The 21,858-nt window shown below is 42.3% G+C and overlaps 1 protein-coding gene across 1 annotated transcript in view; it reads right to left on the bottom strand.

Moving 5' to 3' along the window:
• R3HDM2 (R3H domain containing 2) overlaps nucleotides 1–21,858 on the bottom strand; it is a 169,321-nt gene that overhangs the window by 34,921 nt on the left and 112,542 nt on the right. Inside the window, exons 3-9 of the mRNA XM_028491204.2 lie at nucleotides 10,612–10,811; nucleotides 5,885–5,926; nucleotides 3,519–3,605; nucleotides 2,911–3,037; nucleotides 1,815–1,893; nucleotides 1,101–1,160; nucleotides 400–540 (exon numbers count right to left, since the gene is read on the bottom strand). Coding sequence (XP_028347005.1) covers nucleotides 400–540; nucleotides 1,101–1,160; nucleotides 1,815–1,893; nucleotides 2,911–3,037; nucleotides 3,519–3,605; nucleotides 5,885–5,926; nucleotides 10,612–10,811 — 736 coding nt within the window. The remainder of the gene's footprint in view (nucleotides 1–399; nucleotides 541–1,100; nucleotides 1,161–1,814; nucleotides 1,894–2,910; nucleotides 3,038–3,518; nucleotides 3,606–5,884; nucleotides 5,927–10,611; nucleotides 10,812–21,858) is intronic.

The raw sequence follows: 21,858 nt of genomic DNA, 5'->3' as shown, positions 1-21,858 counted from the left end.
TAGCGGCCATGGCTCACGGGCCCAGCCGCTCCGCGGCATGTGGGATCCTCCCATACCGGGGCGCGAACCCGGTTCCCCTGCATCGGCAGGCGGACGCGCAACCACTGCGCCACCAGGGAAGCCCGGGACTGTTCTTTATACATCTATAACTTATCTTCTTCCAAAATTATACCTGTCCTATCACTAAAGGTGAAGAGAGGTCAGGAGCCAGTCTTCACAAAACACTAGTGCCTCTAGCAGCTATTTCCAAGGCTTCACAAAGAGTAGAAATTGATAATATAACCCACCCTCCCTCCACTGTCCCCTCTCCAGAAAGAGAAATCTTGATCCTACACCTGCCTCTTCCACCCCAGAGGCTATCCCAGGAAAGTCTTCCCAATCTGTGGTTTCCTCCCTTACATTCTTGTGTTACTGGTTTTGTTGATGATGACAGCTTTTCCAGTTTGGTCAACATTGTGGTCCATCCCAAAATAGGCAGCTACCCGATGTAATAGCATCCGGTGATATGAGGTCATCTGAGGGAACTTCTTGAACTGGTTGCTGCAGGGAAACCCAGGGGGAAAAAGTGAAATAAGGACAAGTAACAGCAGTAACAGCCAATTGTAATTTTTCTTACAAGTGTTGAAAGTGGGGAATTTCTTAGGAGAAAGAGACATTATTATAAGGAAGATATTTACTTGATGGTAACCAAAAAGGTTCTCTCAACTTTATCTACAGTATTTTGTAGATCCCTCTGACCCACTATCCTCATTAAGACTACTTCTTATGCAATAAGCCCTAGGTCTCACCCACCTAGATGATACTCTACAAAGAAAAAAGGGAAAAACTTAAGAATAGTGAAATATGGGATAAGGGCTAGCTGCTAAATTTTTTTCAACTCAAGTCTAAGCAATAACTTAAAAACTTCATTTAGTTTCCACACATACACTTTTTGATCCATTCTGATTACTTCTCCCCAACTCCTATTGGTTCCCAGTGAGTTATTACTTCCAAATTCAGACTTTAAGGGAACGATGAAAGAGGGATATCCTAAAATTTTACCTGAATTTCTTTCCAGTACCCCTCCCACCTCTAATGTGTATTTCATTCAAGTAACTTACTTGTTGTCATTAATAAAGTCCAGAATCTCCTGTTCTAATTTTAGCAGCATCATTCTGTCCCTGTTTAAAAAAGATTAAAACAAAACAAAACAAAAGGCAGCCCTCCCATAGACATTGAAAGCAAGGATTGAAAACACAGCCTGCTCACTATACAAGCTGAAGGGAGGGACAGATCCAAACCCCAAGAGTGGATCAAAAATGTAAAGGCTGCTGAGCCTCACTGCCCCATCTTACGTTACTTTAAAAAAGAAAAACAATCAAGCCTCCTAATAATGTACTTTATTTTCCTTGTCAGAAACCTAATTCTGTTGCCAGTCATATTCCTATAAACACATACTTTATACTTATAAATCTAATCATTATTCTACACTCCATCTGGTTATTTATAGAATTTTTAAACAAGTATGATTTAGCTTTGGTACAAATCAATTATTTTTTCTTCTGCGTTTTTTAATTGTATTCTCAAGCCTTCATATTTCTTTGTCTGCATTCTTCTTCCAAACAATTTTTCTCAACTCTTCTGGAAGCAGGAACCTCAATATGAGGGTATTCTGAATCTCCAACAGAATATAAAACTACTCTGGAGAGAAATGGTGTGTCGGGGGCTAGGCATCCTAGATTCTAATAATGGAAAAATTCTGAGAAGCTATTTGGCCTCTTGGGTATTCTGCTGGTCCTGGCCCCTTTCCCCCTTCCATCAAATCATGTTATTACCTTGGGTTCTTTTTCAGTGTATTTACAAGAAATTCATGTAGGTCTATTCCAGTGGAGTCCGTATATTCTTGACTGGAGTCTAGAACACCACAGTGAAATAAATTAAAAATAAATGAAACTGCCTTGCATGATATCTAACCCCAAGCAGAAGCCCACAACCTGATCAGGAGACATGAGAACAGGAAAGGAAAATCAGACTTCAGGATTTTTAGCTTAAAAATCAGAATGACCTTGATTTGCCAGCCCCTCAAAATTCCCCATGACAGTGACATAAGGTGGAATCTGGGTCACAGTGTTACATTCGTATTACATTGAAAAGCTACCTTGCCATCAATAAGTATTTATTGAATGTCCGGACCAAAACAAAGGTTTTATTCTAGTTAAGGAAAATAAATTCTAGGTAAGGACAGACAGGGCTGAATTTTCCAGAATCTCAGCAGATATGTTCAAATGTTGATTATTTGTATTTATTTATAAAATTTTAATCCTAAGATTGCCTTTTTCCTCTTAATTATCATTAAAAAAATTTGGGGGGGGGGGCCATAACGCACGGCTTGTGGGATCCTAGTTCCCCGACCAGGGATCAAACCTGGGTCCCCAGAAGTGAAAGCGGCAAGCCTTAACCACTGGACCGCCAGGGAATTCCCTTAATTTTCATTTTTATGGATCATGTCTTTTGGCTACCAGCCCAAGAATTTAAATTAAATCCAAAGAGGGCTTAATAATTACATGCAAATTTACATTGTTAAAAAAAAAATCACTCCAAGCATCCCCAAACCAAAATATAAATATTATCTAGAGAATCTGCTACCAGTGATGATCCATCACTATTTATTCCAGAGCAAAAATAAAATCAGAATTGACTACAATGTCCTCCCCTGTGGGTAGCCCAATGTTAATGGAATAGCTCTCTGTCAGCCCTTAAGGCAGGGCTGGATAAAGCAGCAAAGAAAGTAACTTAGGCACCTCCCCAAACAACGATAAAGTCATCAGGACACTAGGAACTGTTGAGCCGATAAGGCCAGTGGGAAGATGGAAGGAAGCAGCACTGCAGAGCCAGGCCCCAGGACAGATGAGAAAGGGGGAAAGTCTTCACCTCTAGACAGCATCTTCCTTGGGACCTTTTCTTTGTTTTTGTCCTTGTCTTCCTTTTCAGAGACATCCTTTGTGGACTTTTCTTCCTCCTTGTCAGAGGGGCAGCTGATGTGCAACTGAATTATATCCTTGGACAAGGGGAAAGATAAATATAATCAAAGGGGAAAACAACTCTCCTGCCGCTCCTTTGAAATCTCAAAGAAGGCAAATCTTAGGGTGGCAGCATTCTCTTACAAAAGAGAGTATTTTGTTAATTAAATTGTTTTAGCTTTTGTTCTACCAAAAGGGTAGAGGCTAAGCTTTTTCTGTCAACAATCACAGCCTATTGTATGGAAAGCTCAAGTTCTGCTTGCTGTTCCTGACATAAGAATTGGAATGGAAATGGTTCTAACCACCAGAGGGAAAGGTGTGGGTCTGCATCATCCTGGGTGGTCCAGGTGTGAAGACCTATACTTCATGCTCTCACCCATGCCCTATTTTACTGCAACAGCCTGTTTTGATGCTCCTCTACCTGATTTCCAAGACTAATGTTGATGCCGTGGTTGCTACACCAGTTTAGCAAACAACTGCCAAACTCAAAAGCTATGCTTACTCTTATAAAGGACCTACCTGGGTTTCCAGTGGTCCGTCAGCAAATGGGGCAGAGGACTCCTCACACACTGCAAGGCTGCGTACCAACTTCAGCTTGGAATTAGACTGAAAAAAATAAATACACATACATATTCCCTTGGTGGACACTGGGAAGGCTTTTGGCTGAAATAAAGGGCATTCTCTTTGGCTCTGTTAGTTGCTTCTTCCATAAATAGGGTTTGTTTGGTTTTTTCCTTCAAATAGGTCCTACTCATTCATTCCTGATTCACTTGAAAGATAATTCTCTTGCTCACAACAGTAGATATATAAAAACAAAACAACTACTTTGCACAGATGATAGGAAAACCACTTTGCTTAGCTCTCCTCTCTCTCTAGCTCAGTGCTCCAATATCACACTCAGAAGTTTAGTGAGAATACACAGCAGCAGAGCTTAGTAGAAAGACTGGATTTAAGAACCAGAAGTCCTAGCTTCAACTCCTGGTTTAAGCTATGAGATATTCAGCAAATTACTTGACCTCTCTGGGTCTCTTTTTGGTCTTCAATAAAAGCGGGATAAAAATGCTTAACGAGGGCTTCCCTGGTGGCGCAGTGGTTGAGAGTCCGCCTGCCGACGCAGGGGACGTGGGTTCGTGCCCCGGTCTGGGAAGATCCCACATGCCGCAGAGCGGCTGGGCCCGTGAGCCATGGCCCAGCTGAGCCTGCGCGTCCGGAGCCTGTGCTCCGCAACGGGAGAGGCTGCAACAGTGAGAGGCCCACGTACCGCAAAAAAAAAAATAATAATAATAATAAAAAATGCTTAACGGGTTGGTGTGAGAATTAGATTATATAAAGCATGTAAACATATGTATCATAAATAGTGCCTAATATAAAGTAGACGATAAATGCTAAGTGACTCTAAACCTGAGGTGGCAAGGGTATGGAAAGAAGTGTCTAAGAAGAAAGTAGAAAGAAAGAAAACTTTCTAACATTTGGGATTCAATGTGATAACTAATCCACTTGGTTAACTTATGCTGGCTGGAGAATCCCCGAAAGATCTGAATTCCACTTTATAAATCACTGCTCTCCCAGGTATCTCCAAAATCAAAAATTATAGTGACTCATTAGAAATCTACCTATAAACATTTATTGAGAGTTTTTACAATAAAATCAAAGTTTACAGTAAATACTAAAGCACAAAACATGGTATGTGTGTTCCAGGTAGCACAGTATAGTGAAAAGAATTTGCAAGTCTGAAGAACTGACTTCAAGCCTAGTTTTGCCGCTTACTAATAAATGTCCTCTGTCAAACTCACTCAAACTCTATAAGCCCAAGCTTCCTCCTCTGTAAAATGGAAATAATAACGATAATAACTGTCTTACTTATTTCTAAGGTTTGGGGGGAAGTGAAGTAGCAGAGAACACCCTCTGTTTTTTTTCTTTTTGGCCGTGCCCCGCAGCATGCGGGATCCTAGTTCTCTGACCAGGAATCGAATCTGCACCCTCTGCATTGGAAGCGTGGAGTCTTAACCACTGGACCGTCAAGGAAATCCCGAACACCCTCTGTTTTAAACTTTACTGTCAAGCCCATCACTGTGGATTAGGCTATGTAAGGCAAGCCACAGAGCCAATTTATCATACATCACAGTCTTCTTCAAACCCAAGCCACATACTGGCTGGGACACTCCCAAATTCTGCCATTATTTTTCAAGGGGAAAGGGGTGGACACCCTTATTACTCCGATGGACAATTCTTCCCAATGTAAGAAAAGTTTAATATTTTACTGTTCCCTAATTAAAATTAAAAAGCTATCACACAGTAACACCTATAGTCCTACCTGATAACACTGCTTAAAATAATCTGTGATGTGCTAATTTTATCATACAATGATTAAAAATAAAATCCTCCTCTTTGCCCCAACCTAAAAAGTGAATCAAAACAAAACAAAGCCTATATTTTTAGGATATCCAAAAATGTTGAATCATTTTACTAATGGTAGAGGATTTATCTTAAAGAAAATTCACATGGTGAAAATCCCCAAAACCACTGGGGGGCAAAATAAGAAAGCCAGAGATGAGCAGAGGAACTGGCATTACAGCAGAACCAGTACCAGTGTGCTGAGGCTTTGTTTGTGGGAGGCTCTGGCTGGGTATCCTTTCAGGTATCAGAAATAGACTGTGACTGAACAAAGATAATGGAGAAAAATAAAGCCAGACATTCCAATAGGACATATGTATATGTGCGTGCATGTTTGTGCACGTGTGTATGCATGTTCACAATCAGGGTACAAGGGACAGGCAAACTTTGCCTATATATAATCCAAATAAACTAGTTATTAGTGATAAGTCCATCTGTGCAATGTACTACTACTAACACTAGAAAAGAAGCTATAGAGGAAGGGCTCTCACCTTAGCTCTTTTCCTGGCATGACCGTGGTTGGATGTCCGCCTCTGTTAGAAGGGGATTAGAAAATATTAAAGGTGGGGGAAATAAACACTTAAGTTAAAAGCAATACAAGTTTACAGAGAAAAAGTACTAACTTTAAAACCATTATAATAGCCAAACTATGATGAGACCCATTTGTTGTGGTTGTCCCCTATGCTACAACTCTAGCAACTGTGACATGGAGGGGAACACAGGCCACCTACAGACAAACCACCATTCACCATGAAGATAAAGAATAGAAAGATATTGACTGGTTGGCCTATTTCACAGATTGATAAAAATTACTTTTGGATAAACCAGGGAATCCTCTCCTGATTAGGATGCTTCTGGAAATGTCACTACCATAGCACAATAGAGTGTTTTTTTCCCAAGCTTGCTAACAGAAGCCTATTTAGCCCATAGTGGGTGTGAAATATGGCTCCTAACCATCACTTAAAATAACACCTTTATAGGACAACACATTGAGAGTTCTAACTTGAGATACTCAAAAGACCTGTCCCTATGGCTGCAGAAATGGAATGAAGGCTCTTCTTGCCAATTGCCTACCTCCCTGAATATGAGAATTCTCCCAGTTCTAAGCTCCTGGTGGAGGCTCTTATGGCCTGTCTGGGTCATGGATATAAGATGGGACAGGATAAAAAGAAGGGAGCATGGAAGATGTGGATAAGACCTCCAGAGCAAAGGGAAGTAAGGAGAGCAAGTAAAGAACAGGATAGAAACTGAGGAAGATGAAGAATGAGGGCCTGAGGTGGGATGAGGGAAAGAATGACTAATTAATTGATAAGGTTCCGAATAGCTGAGAAGTCAAAATGAGGACTTTCGGGAAGAGGCTGGGTGACACTTAGAGCTATGTGTGACACTTAGGGCTTGTAAGATGTTTGGAATGGAATTCACTGCCACTGGGGTGTGGAAAAAACTGAGGCTGGTGGGTGGAGGAGGGGAAACAGATGGAGGCAGAGTACCAGCATGGTCCTGGGTAGGTGAGGATTTCTTTCCTTTGTCCTCTTCACTAGTTACCAAACAACACTGCTACAATGCAAAATGGAGAACTGGAAAGGTGGATGGAAAAAGTGAGAAATGATGGTGAATCTGGTCAGTGGCAAGATCTGTTATAATAAGGGAAGAATCAGAGTCCAGGAATATGAAGCAGTATTTGTCACTATTTTTTCCAAATAAGTTATAACATACACATGACACAAACATTCAAGAGTTATAATGAAGGTATACAGAATAGTAAGTCTCCTTTCATATCTGTCCCCCAGCTACCTGGATCCCTCCTAAAGTATCAACTAGTACTGAATTTCTTGTAATCTTTTACAAGAGATCTTTTATGCATCTGTAAGATTATTGTACATGTGTACACACACTTTTTTTAAAACCAAATAGACAGATACTGTACACACTGCCCTAAACCTTACTTTTAAACTTTTTTTCAAGGATACCTCCATAGAAGAGATACTGTTTTTTTTTGTTTTTTTTTTTTTGCGGTACGCGGGCCTCTCACTGTTGTGGCCTCTCCCGTTGCGGAGCACAGGCTCCGCACGCGCAGGCTCAGCGGCCATGACTCACGGGCCCAGCCGCTCCGCAGCATGTGGGAGCCTCCCGGACCGGGGCACGAACCCGTGTCCCCTGCATCGGCAGGCGGACTCTCAACCACTGCGCCACCAGGGAAGCCCACTGTTTTTCTTAATGGCTACATGGTATTCCATTGTGTGGCCATACCATAACTTATTTTACCAGTCCCTTAAACTGCACCATTTAGGATGTTTCTGATCTTTGTTAGTATAAACAATGCTTCAATGACCATATCATTGAGTGTATCTACAAATATGGTATAGTCCATTTAAAAATTTTATAAAGTATTGCTAAATTGCCCTTCAAAGAAGTTATACCAATTTATAACACTACAAACAATGTATAAATCTGCTTATTTCTCAGAATGCATAATTTTCATTAAATAGTCAAACACATACTGAAAGCCTAATACGTATCAGGCACCGTGCTAATTACTGGAGGACACAGAGATAAAAGACACAAACCTTGTCAAAAAGGAACTCATAATTCTGTTGGAGAAGACAGACAAATAGACAATTACAATACTGGAATTAAGTGCATTACAGAGGTACTCATGGAGTGCTAGAGGAGCACAAGTGTCTAACTCAAACCTAGGAATTCACAAATTCACATGTTCACAAATATTGAGTGCCTGCAAGGAACTGTGCTGGGCCTTGGAGATACAAATGATGAGCCTAAACTGACCTGGAGGAGGCCAGGGAAAGAATACCAAGGAGAGCATTCTAGGCAGAGAAAACATGTGTAAAAGCATGCTTTCTCCAAACTTTTCAGTGGCCAGCGAATCAGTTAATGCTGGAGCACAGGATTCCAGAGGTGGATGGATGGCAGGCAAGAGACTAGGTCACAATATGCCATGCTGACAAATCTGGGACTTAGCCTAGGTCAAGGAGACACACAGAAACTCTGGAGAGAATTAACACAATCAGATCTTTATTTCATAGCCATCTTTCTAAAGCAGTATGGTAGCTGAATCAGAGGGGATTACAAGTATAAAGGCAGAAAGCCCGGCTAGGTTATTTAAAGGACCCACCTAAGTTCAGTATGTGTTGTCAGGACTTGCCCATTCTAAACTGAATCTCAGAACCTGCCCTTTATAGCACTGTTTCCATGCCAAAGATCTTCTGAGTTCCAATTGCTGATTCCAAGAATATGTCTCACACAGTACAAGTAATGAAAGTCCCCTTTCCTCAAACTTTCCAGCTCCAATTCGTAACAGGCACTCTCTTGACAGCGTCAGTAAGATTCTTGTGGAGACTTACCAGGTGTGAGTTGGGGGGAAGGTAAGAGAAAGAGGAGAATTTTTAGTGCTATTGAAGGGGAACACTGGTAGAGGGGAGAGGGCTTCTGAAGGGTGGCCAAGACTTTGTAAAAGGAGCAGGAGCTCCAGCAGATGGCAGCAGCAACTCCACCTGCTCTAGCAGCAACAAAAGGAGTCTGAGGGGTGGCAGGTTCCCCACCCAGCCTCCCACACAATCTATCTGTATATCCAGGTGAAGACATTCTTAAACCAAGTGAGTACCCATAAGGCATATAAAGCCTATAGTCACCCTTTCTTTTCTACCTGTCTTCAAGAAGAACACACAACAGGAGTTCAGAACACCACTTAAAACTGTCTCCTGAAAATAGAGTAACTTGGACCAAAAAGTTCATTTAAGTATTATCTTCCATGTCACATGACAGCACATAATTAAACATTCAACACTTATTTGTCCTGAGGATTTAAAATTCATTACTGGGATCAGTGGAAGCTAGAAGTATAGCTGGAACAGTGGCGGACTGTCTCCATAAACTCTGGAAGGATGGGCTGGGAATGACAATTCACATGCAAAAGATAATGGAAAGAAAAGCAGCCATGACAGAGATCTGGCAAACTGTAAGAGGAAAAATAGTAGAAAAGCAGGCAGCTAGAGAACAAAATACTTCAGAGAGTTATCTGATTTTAATTCATCCCTTTATGTTGCTGCTGTCTTAATCTTTACGTAAGACAAGACCTAGGTGAACTGGGTTGTCAAGAGAAATCATGCTTCAAGTTTCTAGACCCTCCAAAATGTTATTGCTACTGCTCTTTAAACTAACTTACTACAATTAACAGTCTATCTCCTAAGCATATAATAAAGACCAGTCTCACCCCTGGGCAAGAAGGAAAGGATTTATATAATTTGGGCTTGGGTAACAGAGGAAACTAGTAGTGACCACAGGGAAGAGAACTGGAACAGGTAAGCTAGAGGAGGCCCAGAGTCTGGCTGGGTACCAAAAAGGGGCCCTGGAAAAAGCTTGGCTGGCCATCTACTGCCATCATATCTGCACTGTAGTATGAATTCGGATGGAAAACAATAGGCAACCAAAGAATAAAATTCCTCTCACTCACATTTACCAAGTGGCAAGTTCAGAGACTATTTCTGACCAGAAAATGCTGACCGCTTTAACACAACCAGGATATGAATTTAACACTGTGTGTAAAGCCAGGCAGCTCTAGTTTTAAGAGTTTATTGTAGGGACTTCCCTGGTGGCGCAGCGGTTAAGAATCCGCCTGCCAATGCAGGGAACAAGGGTTCGAGCCCTGGTCCGGGAAGATCCCACAGGCCGTGGGAGCAACTAAGCCCATGTGCCACAACTACTGAAGCCTGCACGCCTGGAGCCCATGCTCTGCAACAAGAGAAGCCACCGCAATGAGAAGTCTGCACACCGCAACGAAGAGTAGCCTCTGCTCCCTGCAACTAGAGGAAGCCCATGTGCAGCAATGAAGACCCAATGCAGCCAAAAAAAAAAAATTTTTTTAATTAAAAATATGGTTTATTGTATAAGCCATATTATGACTTGTCAAATATGTTTGTATATAGTTTGGTTTTTGATCGTTAAAAAATATCAAAATGTAGCAAGAACCAGTGTGATTCAGGTCCTAATAGATTAGGGATTTCATTCTGTTTTCTTTAGACTTCGTTGTGGACTCTGACAAAAAGGGAAGGAGACATTTCTTGAGAGCTGAAGTTGGGCTTTTAGGGAGAATCAAACGTTTGTGTAAGTGACCGGCTTCCTATAGATTTCCAAAGCCACCTCTAATGACGTTTCTATTTTGCTATAAAGAGTGCGCATATGATGCACTTCTAATCCTTACCTGTGTCTCCTGACGCAAACTGGTATCTTCACTCTCTTTCTCAATTTCTTCCTTGCTTGAAGTCTTAGATATAAACTTGTTTTTGTTTACAGATTCTTCCACCAGTTTTTTTTCCGATTCTTTCATTATTTCCAGGGTCTCTTGAGTAGTGTTACTGTTAGACATCTTCTTCAATAGAATACAGCAGCCTCTATGGACTCCTAAAGAAACATGAAATGCATTAAACAGGAGCTGTGTATCTAAACTTAACACACCTGCAAGGCTTGTATTTCATACAGAAGCCTGAAATAGCCTTCCTGTAACCCAGTATAGGGTCCTTTGATAAATGTTGCCCCTAGATTAATTTCATTTCTTTAAAGAAAAATAAAAAGCTTTACTGAGGTAAAACTGACAGAACCTGCATATACTTAAAATGCACTAGGAATTCCCTGGCAGTCCAGTGGTTAGGACTCCCTTGGAGCTTTCACTGCCAAGGGCCCAGGTTCAACCCCTGGTCAGGGAACTAAGATCCTGCAAGCCACGTGGCATGGCCAAAAAAAAAGTACAATTTGATGAATTACGAAACACACATACACCTGTGAAACATCATCACAATCAAGATCGTGAGCACATTCATGACCTCCAAAATTTTCCTCCTGCTCCTTTAAAAGCCCTTCCTCCCCTGTGCCACCACCCCCAGCCAACCACTGTCGCTACAGATTAGTCTCCATTTTCTAGATTTTTACATCATACAGTATATGGATTCTTTTACTCAGCATAATTATTTTGAGATTCACCAGGATTCAGTTCTAAAGCAATGTAGTATAAGTCCCCTTGGCACTTTATTTGCCCTCCCTTGTTCCCTACAGAAATTTGCTCACATCTTCAGCTTGAGCACTCCACAGAGTTAACTCACTAGACTCTATCCAGAAAGAAGATATAAAGCTCTATTCAGTACCAGAGAGGATCACTCTCCTTTCCCAAGGAGAACTTCCACAGCTGCCACAAACCACAACACTGTTACCAACTTCAAGTATCTCCTCCATCAAAAAGCAGCAAAATCAGACAATGTTTACAGCATCTTAAATTCTTTCCTTTATCTTAAGCAAGCTGAAAAGGCAAAAAGAGAGTTTTGTAGTCATCTGTCCTTCAGAAAGACTGGGTCTCTCCCTGGAGGAAGAGAGAATCTTTGCTTTGCTATTCACTATTTGGGTTCAGTCACTTTACTGCCTCCCAAAGATGCAGAGATTTGCAGTGCAGGGGTGGTAGCTCTATCACTTGCTATCGCTACCTGGGACATCCTGTAGTGAGGTCAACACAGTAATCCAAGCACCTACTCAGTAACAGAAATTGATGCCCTATACAGAGATTCATGTCTTCAACAACTGTTAAAGTCAAAAATGCTTAGCTCCAACAATGGTTTATAATAGAGGTTTCTCTTTCACGGATTACTGACTGTACTTGAATCCTAAATATTTCTTTCCTTTCTTTAAAAAGATAAGAGTGGAAACCTTCCCAGATGTCCTGTCTATTCCATATGACTCTAGAAACCAAGCTAAACAAACAGCAATGCTTCAAGAAAATTGTCATGCCAGACATTTTTTCCTCCTTCCAATCAGTTTCAAGGATAAGACCCAGAAGGCTCTTAAGAAGCATGGGTAACCTCATCCTGGCATAAGTTAGTCTGCAAAGATTATTGCTTTGTTCACCTTTTGGTGGCTACTGAGCAGCTGCCTGGAGACTTAGTTTAAAAGGCTAGAGAGTCATTCATACAATCAGTCATACAGCTGAATTTAGATTCTTTTTATTGATTGATTGATTGATTGGCTGTGTTGGGTCTTCGTTGCTGCGCACAGGGTTTCTCTAGTTGCAGCGAGCGGGGGCTACTCTTCATTGCAGTGCGCGGGCTTCTCATTGTGGTGGCTTCTCTTGTTGTGGAACACGGGCTCTAGACGCACAGGCTTTAGTAGCTGCAGCATGCAGGCTCAGTACTTGTGGCATGAGGGCCCTAGAACACGTGGGCTTCAGCAGTTGCGGCACGTGGTCTCAGTGGCTGCAGCAGGCGGGCCCTAGGGCATGCGGGCTTCAGTAGTTGTGGCACATGGGCTTAGCTGCTCCACGACATGTGGGATCTTCCCGGGCCAGGGGTCGAACCCGTGTCCCCTGCATTGGCAGGTGGATTCTTAACCACTGTGCCACCAGGGAAGTCATATACAGCTGAATTTAAAGATCAGAAATAGGGACTTCCCTGGTGGCGCAGTGGTTAAGAATCCACCTGCCAATGCAGGGGACACGGGTTCGAACCGGGGGGTCCGGGAAGATCCCACATGCGGTGGAACAACTATGCCCGTGCGCCACAACTACTGAGCCTGTGCTCTAGGACCCGCATACCACAACTGCTGAACCCACATGCTGCAACTACTGAAGCCCGTGAACCTAGAGCCCGTGCAACGCAATGAAGAGTAGCCCCACTTAACCGCAACTAGAGAAAGCCCGCACACAGCAATGAAGACCCAACACAGCCAAAAATAAACAAATAAGTAAACAAACAAATAAATAATAAAGATGAGAAATACTGGAGGAAACTGACTACAATAGAAAATGGCTGATATTTTATTTTTTAATTAATTGATTCAGGACCTGGAGGCTTCTATAAAAAAAGTTACAACCTACAGAGCTTACGTTTTTTATTTTTATTTTATTATTATTTTTTTTAAATTTATTTTTGGCTGCGTCGGGTCTTCGTTGCTGCACGTGGGCTTTCTCTAGTTGCGGTGAGCAGGGGCTACTCTTCGCTGCAGTGCACGGGCTTCTCGTTGCAGTGGCTTCTCTTGTTGTGGAGACGGGCTCTAGGCATGTGGGCTTCAGTGGTTGCAGCATGCGGGCTCCGCACTTGCGGTACGCGAGTCCTAGAGTGCGTGGGCTTCAGTAGTTGCCGCACATGGGCTAAGTTGCGGCGTGCGGGCTCAGTAGTTGTGGCTTGCAGGCCCTAGAGTGCAGGCTTGTAGTTGTGGTGCATGGGCTTAGTTGCTCTGCAGCATGTGGGATCTTCCCGGACCAGGGGTTGAACCCGTGTCCCCTGCACTGGCAGGCAGATTCTTAACCACTGCGCCACCAGGGAAGTCCCTACAGAGCTTACGGATCATTGGCTGTACGTGGGAACTGCATATACACATATATTTGTTTTTTTCCCCCATGGGTAAATCAAGGCTCCATTCTCTTCAGTTTGAAATACAGTAAAACTCAGCACATGCCTCCTCTATATCTCTTAGCTGGGAAACATCAATAAAGATCAGAATTGGAAGGGTTCTTAGATACAGCCTCATGCAATCTTCCCCATCCTCCCCAAAGAAGAGTCCCTTTGTGTAAGTTCCTAAGAGGAACTTTCTTTCTCCTAGAAAACTCCTGGGACAGGATCAACTCACTATTTCATAAACAGTCTTAACTGTTATATAGTTTCTCCCTATAAAAAGCTATGCACTGTTTCAATCTTGATCCTAAATCTGCCTTAGAGTCAAACAAGATTAAGTTTACTTCTTTTACCACATGACAGATCTTCAATATTTTTCTTTTTCAGGCTTAAATAACCTTAAACATATTACTCTGTCAGAAAGAAAAGGTGAGAGGTGGGGAATGGGGGAACTGGATAAAGGTGGTCAAAAGGTACAAACTTCCAGTTGTAAGATAAATAAGTACTGGATAGGTAATGTACAACCTGATGACTATAGTTAACGGTATGGTATATTTAAAAGTTGCTAAAAGAGTACATCCTAAAAGTTCTCATAAGAAAATAAAATTTTATTTTGGCCTGAAATTTTCTTTAATTGAATTTAAAAAATTCATAAAACATAAAGTTAATAACCATTTTAAAGTGAACAATTCAGTGCATTTAGTACATTCACAGTGTTGTGTAACCATCACCTCTATCTAGTCCCAGTACGTTTTCATCACCCCAGAAGGAAACCTTCTATGAGGAAACGGATGCTAACTAAACCTATTGTGGTAATCAATTCATAGTACATGTATGTTATTAAGCAGTACACCTTAAACTTATACAGAGCTATGTATCAATTACATCTCAATAAAACTGGAAAAAAAAAGGTGGTGATAGGGACAAATATAAAGCAGCTGGTTGTTTCTTTTTCCAGGATGGGCCTCAATTACCAAATAGGTATATTTGTCAATCAGAATGATAACTTTGCGCTCCTCTTTACATATAAGGCAGAAAAGGTTCAACCATCTGGACACCTGGACTAACTTCACGGTGTCCAAGCACTGTTACTCAGTCAAAGCACTAATGAAAAAACCCAACTAAACCAAAAAACAGTCTTTCATGATAGCCACCTGTGGAATATGGTCACGCATTCCAACTTAAGTTGTAGGGAGCCACATGGTTTCCTTTGTTCACTGGGAAACAGGAAAACTTGAACTTTAGATTCTTTAAGACGTCCATAAAAGAGTGATTAATGCAACCACTTTTAACAATTTTGACAGTCATTTCCACTGAGACTACTGGCCTCTTAAAGAGGTGTGTAAAACAAAGCAATTCCTTTTTAAAAAATTAATTAATTAATTAATTAAGTTTTTGGCTGCGTTGGGTCTTCGTTGCTCCGCACGAGCTTTCTCTAGTTGTGGTGAGTGGGGCCTGCTCTTAGTTGCGGTGTGCGGGCGTCTCATTGCAGTGGCTTCTCTTGTTGCGGAGCACGGGCTCTAGATACGTGGGCTTCAGTAGTTGTGGCACGCGGGCTCAGTAGTTGTGGCTCGTGGCCTCTAGAGTACAGGCTCAGTAGTTGTCGCACACGGGCTTAGTTGCTCTGCAGCATGTAGGAGCTTCCCAGACTAGGGATCGAACCCATGTCCCCTGCATTGGCAGACGGATTCTTAACCACTGCACCACCAGGCAAGTCCCCAAAGTAACTTGTACGCTGAGGAAAAAGGAAGCAGCAGAGAAAGGGTACGGTAGACACTATACTGGCTACCTATCCAAATCTCCCCTTTCTCCCACACTCAATCTAGCCCAGATTTCCTTTTGGTGTTTGCCTTCCTCTGAGGACACATGATCAGGGAAGGTAACCCTATCCCCAAGCTCTAGGAGGTGGATCTTTCTTTTTTTAATTTTATTTGGCTGTGTTGGGTCTTAGTTGCGGTATGCGGAATCTTTTGTTGTGCTGACGGGCTCTTCGTTGTGGCACGCAGGCTTCTCTCTAGTTGTGGCGCTCAGGCTCTAGAGCACACGGGCTCAGTAGTTGCAGTCAGCGGGCTCTCCAGTTGTGGCGTGCCAGCTCCAAAGTGCACAGGCTCAGTAGTTGCAGCGTGTGGGCTCTCTAGTTGTGGCATGTGGTCTCCAGAGCATGCAGGCTCAGTAGTTGTGGCATGCAGGCTCTCTAGTTGTGGCGTGTAGGCTCCAGAGCACATAGGCTCAGTAGTTGCGGCACGTGGGCTTAGTTGCCCTGTGGCATGTGGGATCTTAGTTCCCCAACCAGGGATCGAATCTGCGTTCCCTGCGTTGGAAGATGGATTCTTAACCACTGGACCACAGGGAAGTCCCTAGGAGGTGGATCTTAATTAGCTAGACTAATCGTGGTAATTCTGTTTCCTTTTTGTGTCTGGGTTAGGAAGGGACAAGTGACTCAACCATCACCAGTGAGACATGAGAGGATTTTGCTAGGTGGGTGGCTTTAAAGAAAGGCTTCCCACTGTATTAAAAAAGAAAAAAAAGCCACTAGAAAAATGGTTATCTTCTGCTGAAGGTTTGCCTTTTGTGCAGATGATGCCTGGACTGCAACAACCTGCCAACACACAGAGAAGGGTGGATCAGAGAGAGTAAGATAGTAATGAGGGGTCAGAGTTTTAACTCTAGAGTTAAGATCCATCAGAAGATACACCAAGCTCAAAACTGTATTTCTTGAGCTGAGGGTCTCTTTTGTTCTCCAAAATAACCTTTAACTACAGTCATTTCCATAATCCTATACAGAAGGCTCTCCTTTCTCTTGGGGCATAAGGATTTCTGGAAACAATTTTTTCTGGGCCAAAACAAAAGCAAAAGTTGCAGCCAAGGGACAAGATAATTTATTAGCAGGAAAAAGAAAGAAAGAAAGAAAAAGCTTTAAAGAGGAAGAATAAAGCCAGTAGACAAGGGTTAAAAGGCAGAGAAGTAATTTCCACTGTGGATGGCTTATTCACTGGAGAAAGGAACTATTTCATATATAACTTGACTAGAACAAAGCAAGACATTAAGCTCCCAGGAGAGCCTAGGTGTGTGCTTCCCTGCAACCTACCTGTGTACTTGTACATTTCACCCAGGCAAATAGCACAATTTTAAGGCAGAGTGTCTCCTGAGGACACTCAGTGGCTCAAGCTGCACAGAGGGGACTGTCAGAAGTCGAGGGTAAGGAGAGGGAGTGAGGAAATAGGATGATACAGGGGAGGATGATTGGGAGCCAAGATTTGGCAATTTTTTCAGGAAGAATACTGCATATTCCCCATAAATTTTTTGACTGCTGAGGTAAATACCTTCCAGAGCACAGTGAGATTATATATCCTTCCATCAACTCTATAAACAACCTTCTAGGCATTGTGCCATAAAGAATATATTATATAGGGGACACTCAGAGAAAAAGGGGCAGTTTCATTTTCTCCCTTTTAATCCATGGCCAAGTAGAGAGAATTAAGAAAGAACAAAATAGCTAGAGGCTAAAAATTCTGACATACCCTGTGGCAAAATCCCTGTAAACTTTCCAGTCCTTTTACTCCCAGTTGATACTCATACTGAAAAAATATTTAAAATCTAGGGGTTCAGGAGAATGTATAAACAAATTGTGGTATATTCATATAATAGAATACTATTCAACAATTTAAAAAATGAACTTTTGGTGTTTGCTTTCCTCTGAGGACACATGATCAGGGAAGGTGACCCTATCCCTGAAGGTGGATCAATCGTGGTAATTCTTTTTTGTGACTCGTTTGAGAAGAAGCAAGTGATTCAATCATCACCCGTGAGACATGAGGGGACTTTGCTGGGTGTATACTGACATACACAAAAACATGGATGGATCTCAAAACCATATAGTAAGTAGAAGAAAGTGGATCTCCTTCCCCAAAAATACATACTATGTAAGTCCATTTACATGAAATTCAAGACCAGGCAAAACTACCCTACAGTGGTTTAAATCAGAAAGGTTTGGGGGTAAAATACTGATTGGAAAGAGACATAAGGGATTGTTTAGGAGTGACAGAAAGATTCCATCTTGTTAGAGGTAGTGGTTATATGGGTGTATATAACTGTCAAAACTTATTAACTGAATGTTTAAGATTTGTGCATTTTATTGTATGTTATTTAAACACACAGAGCAAAAATAATGCCCTTAGTAGTCAAAACATTGGGGACAAAACATTCACAGGGTTAAAACGGTAGGTTAAAAACAAAACAAAACTGTCTAGATGCTCATGATGGCTAGCCTATTTATACACTATTTGACATTGGAGTTAGGAGAAAAGGAAAAACCATTAATGTTTATTGAGTGCAATTATGAACTTGGTGCTTTATGCACTTCCACTCATACCACCAAGAGTAGTTAAGGAATTTGCCCAAGGTCTGGTGACCTTGGGCAAATTCCTTAACTACTGTCATACTAAATGACAGAATCAGACCCAAACTCTAGTGCTGATGCCAAAGTCTACATTCTTTCTATGACTTTGGTTACTGTTTCTATACATTACTTTAATCCCAACAAAACTCTTTGTCAGGGCATTTCTACGATGAAGAAACCAAAGCTCAGAGGAATTAAATAACTTTCCCAAGTTACTAGGGGCAAAGGCAAGATTCCAGCCTGTGTCTGATCCCAAAGCCAAAGTTCTAGGTATCCCAAGGTAGACATTCAGGAGTGTTCTGGGATGTGAAGTAAGGTATGGGAGGAGTGCCTAGATGCAAGGCCTCTCTTCAGAGAGTGTCAGTGGGGGACATACTTGGGGGCTTGTAAACTCTCCCATCTTTCCCCTCAATCTGGGTCACCCCTCATGACTTAAAATTTTTTAGGGCTTCCCTGGTGGCGCAGTGGTTGCGCGTCTGCCTGCCGATGCAGGGGAACCGGGTTCGTGCCCCGGTCCGGGAGGATCCCACATGCCGCGGAGCGGCTGGGCCCGTGAGTCATGGCCGCTGAGCCTGCGCGTCCGGAGCCTGTGCTCCGCAACGGGAGAGGCCGCAGCAGAGGGAGGCCCGCATACATACCACAAAAAAAAAAAAAAAAAAAATTTTTATAGTTTATAGAAAATATCTTATTTGATCTTCTCAAGGTATAAAATATCACTATTTTATTTATAAATGAAATACATTGTTCAGGGCCATACAGTCTGTATAGGAAGCCAGAATTCAAACCCAGGTCTTCTTGACTCCAAAATCCCATGTTCTTTTCACTACAGTGCCCAAAGGATGAAAAACAAAAACAGTATGATAACTGCATTACCTGAAAATGAAAACTGGTTCAACCGCCCTTGGGAGAAGGACAAGAAAGAAGGCCCTACTGAGTTACAAGAGATATGGGTCCAACACTCCCTTCCTCTTCAGAGAGAGAAAGCAGAATGTGGGGGAATAGAGTATAAAGTACTTATGGAACATGTAAAGCTATAGTTATGTGACAGTCACCAAGTCCTTTAAGGACTTCAGAAGTCAAATGTCATAGATTTCACTAGTACTAGGCCAATAAAAATAACAACAATAATAACAATTATGCCAATTTTCTAAAATCAGGGAAGCATGAGAAAAATCATTCTGCTCTATAAATGCAAAAGGATTCACTGGTGTGTAAGGGAGGCCACAGGAGTTGGCTGATGTCCAGAGCAATTCCTTAGGCAAAGTAAACAGAGAAACAAGATTAAAATGTTCTGGACATGTACTCCCTTTGTTCAATATCTGTGATGGTTGTACTTGCCCTGAAATGAGAACTACAGGCGCTTTGATGGATGGACTGAAGTGTTAGTTGGGCTTCGTTTCAGTTTCTAACAGCTTCTCTACATTCTTGGCCCAAAATGCCCATTTTACGTCCTTGAGCAAAACAGAACAAATCATATTGCCTCCTCTTTCAGACAAAAAGCAGCAGTGCTCAAACAACGGAGCACCTCTGCTGCTTCTATTTTATTTAGCTTTATCACAGTAATGCCACTATGTAGAAAATATCACAGAATCTTAGGGATGGAAAGACCTTGAAAAGTTCACACTGTCCTTTCCCACGCCCTGGCAAAACTGCTCCTAACTAAACCCAGACAAGACATTCTGGGAAAGAAAAAAAAAAATCACAATTTATCTACTGTTCATGGCATTTCAAGATGCTTTCTATTGCTTAACTTAAACACCATGCAACTAAGTCTGTACTGCCCTACTGTGATGAACTTAGAGATCAACGTTATCACCTATTAGGTGGAGAGGACACCTAAGCCAACAATTCAGTATTAAAAGAATCTTTCAAAATCTAAAATTGAATGTGAGGGGCTTCCCTGGTGGCACAGTGGTTAAGAATCTGCCTGCCAATGCAGGGGACACAGGTTCGAGCCCTGGTCCGGGAAGATCCCACATGCTGCAGAGGAACTAAGCCCGTGCACCACAGCTACTGAGCCTGTGCTCTAGAGCCCGCGAGCCACAACTACTGAGCCCATGTGCCGCAACTACTGAAGCCCACGCGCCTAGAACCTGTGCTCCGCGACAAGAGAAGCCACCACAATGAGAAGCCCGTGCACCACAACAAAGACTAGCCTCTGCTCTCAGCAACTAGAGAAAACTCACGTGCAGCAGCGGAGGCCCAATGCAGCCAAAAATTAAATAAATGAATAAATAAATAAATTTTTAAAAAAATAAATAAAATAAAATAAAATTCAATGTGAGTTTGGCCAGAGAAGTAAGAATAATTTAATTTCACATGAAGGAATTGGAAAACTTTAAGAATCATTATTCCTTAAGCCTCTGCTGCAAAGGAGAGCCTGCTATTTATTCCCCAATAGCCAATCACCTCTTCCTCAATACAACTACTTATTAAAAAAAATTTTTTTTAATTTATTTTATTTATTTTTGGCTGCATTGGGTCTTAGTTGCGGCACGCTGGATCTTCATTGAAGCATGCAGCGTGTGGGCTTCTGTCTAGTTGCAACGTGTGGGTTTTCTCTTCTCTAGTTGTGGTGTGCAGGCTCCAGAGCACGTGGGCTGTGTAGTTTGCGGCATGCAGGCTCTCTAGTTGAGACACACGAGCTCAGTAGTTGTGGCACGTGGGCTTAGTTGCCCCGCGGCATGTGGGATCTTAGTTTCCTGACCAGGGATCAAACCTGCGTCCCTTGCATTGTATGGTGGATTCTTTACCACTGGACCACTAGGGAAGTCCCCAACTACTGATTTTTAGTTGGGCACATGGCTGCCTATTAAAATGCTACACAGGGGCTTACCTGGTGGCGCAGTGGTTGAGAGTCCGCCTGCCAATGCAGGGGACACGGGTTCGTGCCCCGGTCCGGGAAGATCCCACATGCCGTGGAGCGGCTGGGCCCGTGAGCCATGGCCGCTGAGCCTGCACCTCCGGAGCCTGTGCTCAGCAACGGGAGAGGCCACAGCAGTGAGAGGCCCGCGTACAGCAAAAAAAAAAAAAAAAAAGCTACACATATCCCAACCTCCATTATAGCTAAAAATGAGTGCGTGACTAGGTTCTAGTCCATGGGATGTAAGTAGAAAGAAGTATTGTTGTAGGTTGGATTGTGTCCCCTCAAAATGCATATGTTGAAGCCCTAACACCACACCACCCCGACCCCCCACCCCCGCCCAATACCTCAGAATCTGACTGTATTTGGAGATAGGGCCTTTAAAGAGGTGATTAAATTAAAACAAGGCTTAATCTGGCTGGTATCCTTATAAGAAGAGGAAATTGAGACACACAAAGAGACACCAGGGATGTGTAGGCACAGAGAAAAGACCATGTGAGGACACAGTAAAAAGGAGGCCATCTGAAAATCCAGAAGAGAGACTTCAGGAAAATCCAAATCTGCTGACACCTTGATCTTGAGACTTCTAGCCTCCAGAACTGTGAGAAAATAAATTTCTGTTGTTTACGACATGCAGTTTGTGGTATTTTGCTACAGCGGCCCTAGGAAACTAATACAAGTATCAAATACAACTTCTATGAAGTATCCTTAATTGAAGTGAATGGCCCTTCTTTACTCATCCCTAATTCTTTTCTTTTTTTTTTAAACATCTTTATTGGAGTATAATTGCTTTACAATGGTGTTAGTTTCTGCTTT

Source organism: Physeter macrocephalus, chromosome 6 (assembly GCF_002837175.3).
Source record: "Physeter macrocephalus isolate SW-GA chromosome 6, ASM283717v5, whole genome shotgun sequence".
In the NCBI taxonomy this organism is placed as follows: domain Eukaryota; kingdom Metazoa; phylum Chordata; class Mammalia; order Artiodactyla; family Physeteridae; genus Physeter; species Physeter macrocephalus.
The sequence above is the reverse complement of the archived record's forward strand: the minus strand, read 5'-3'. Positions and strand labels throughout refer to the sequence as shown.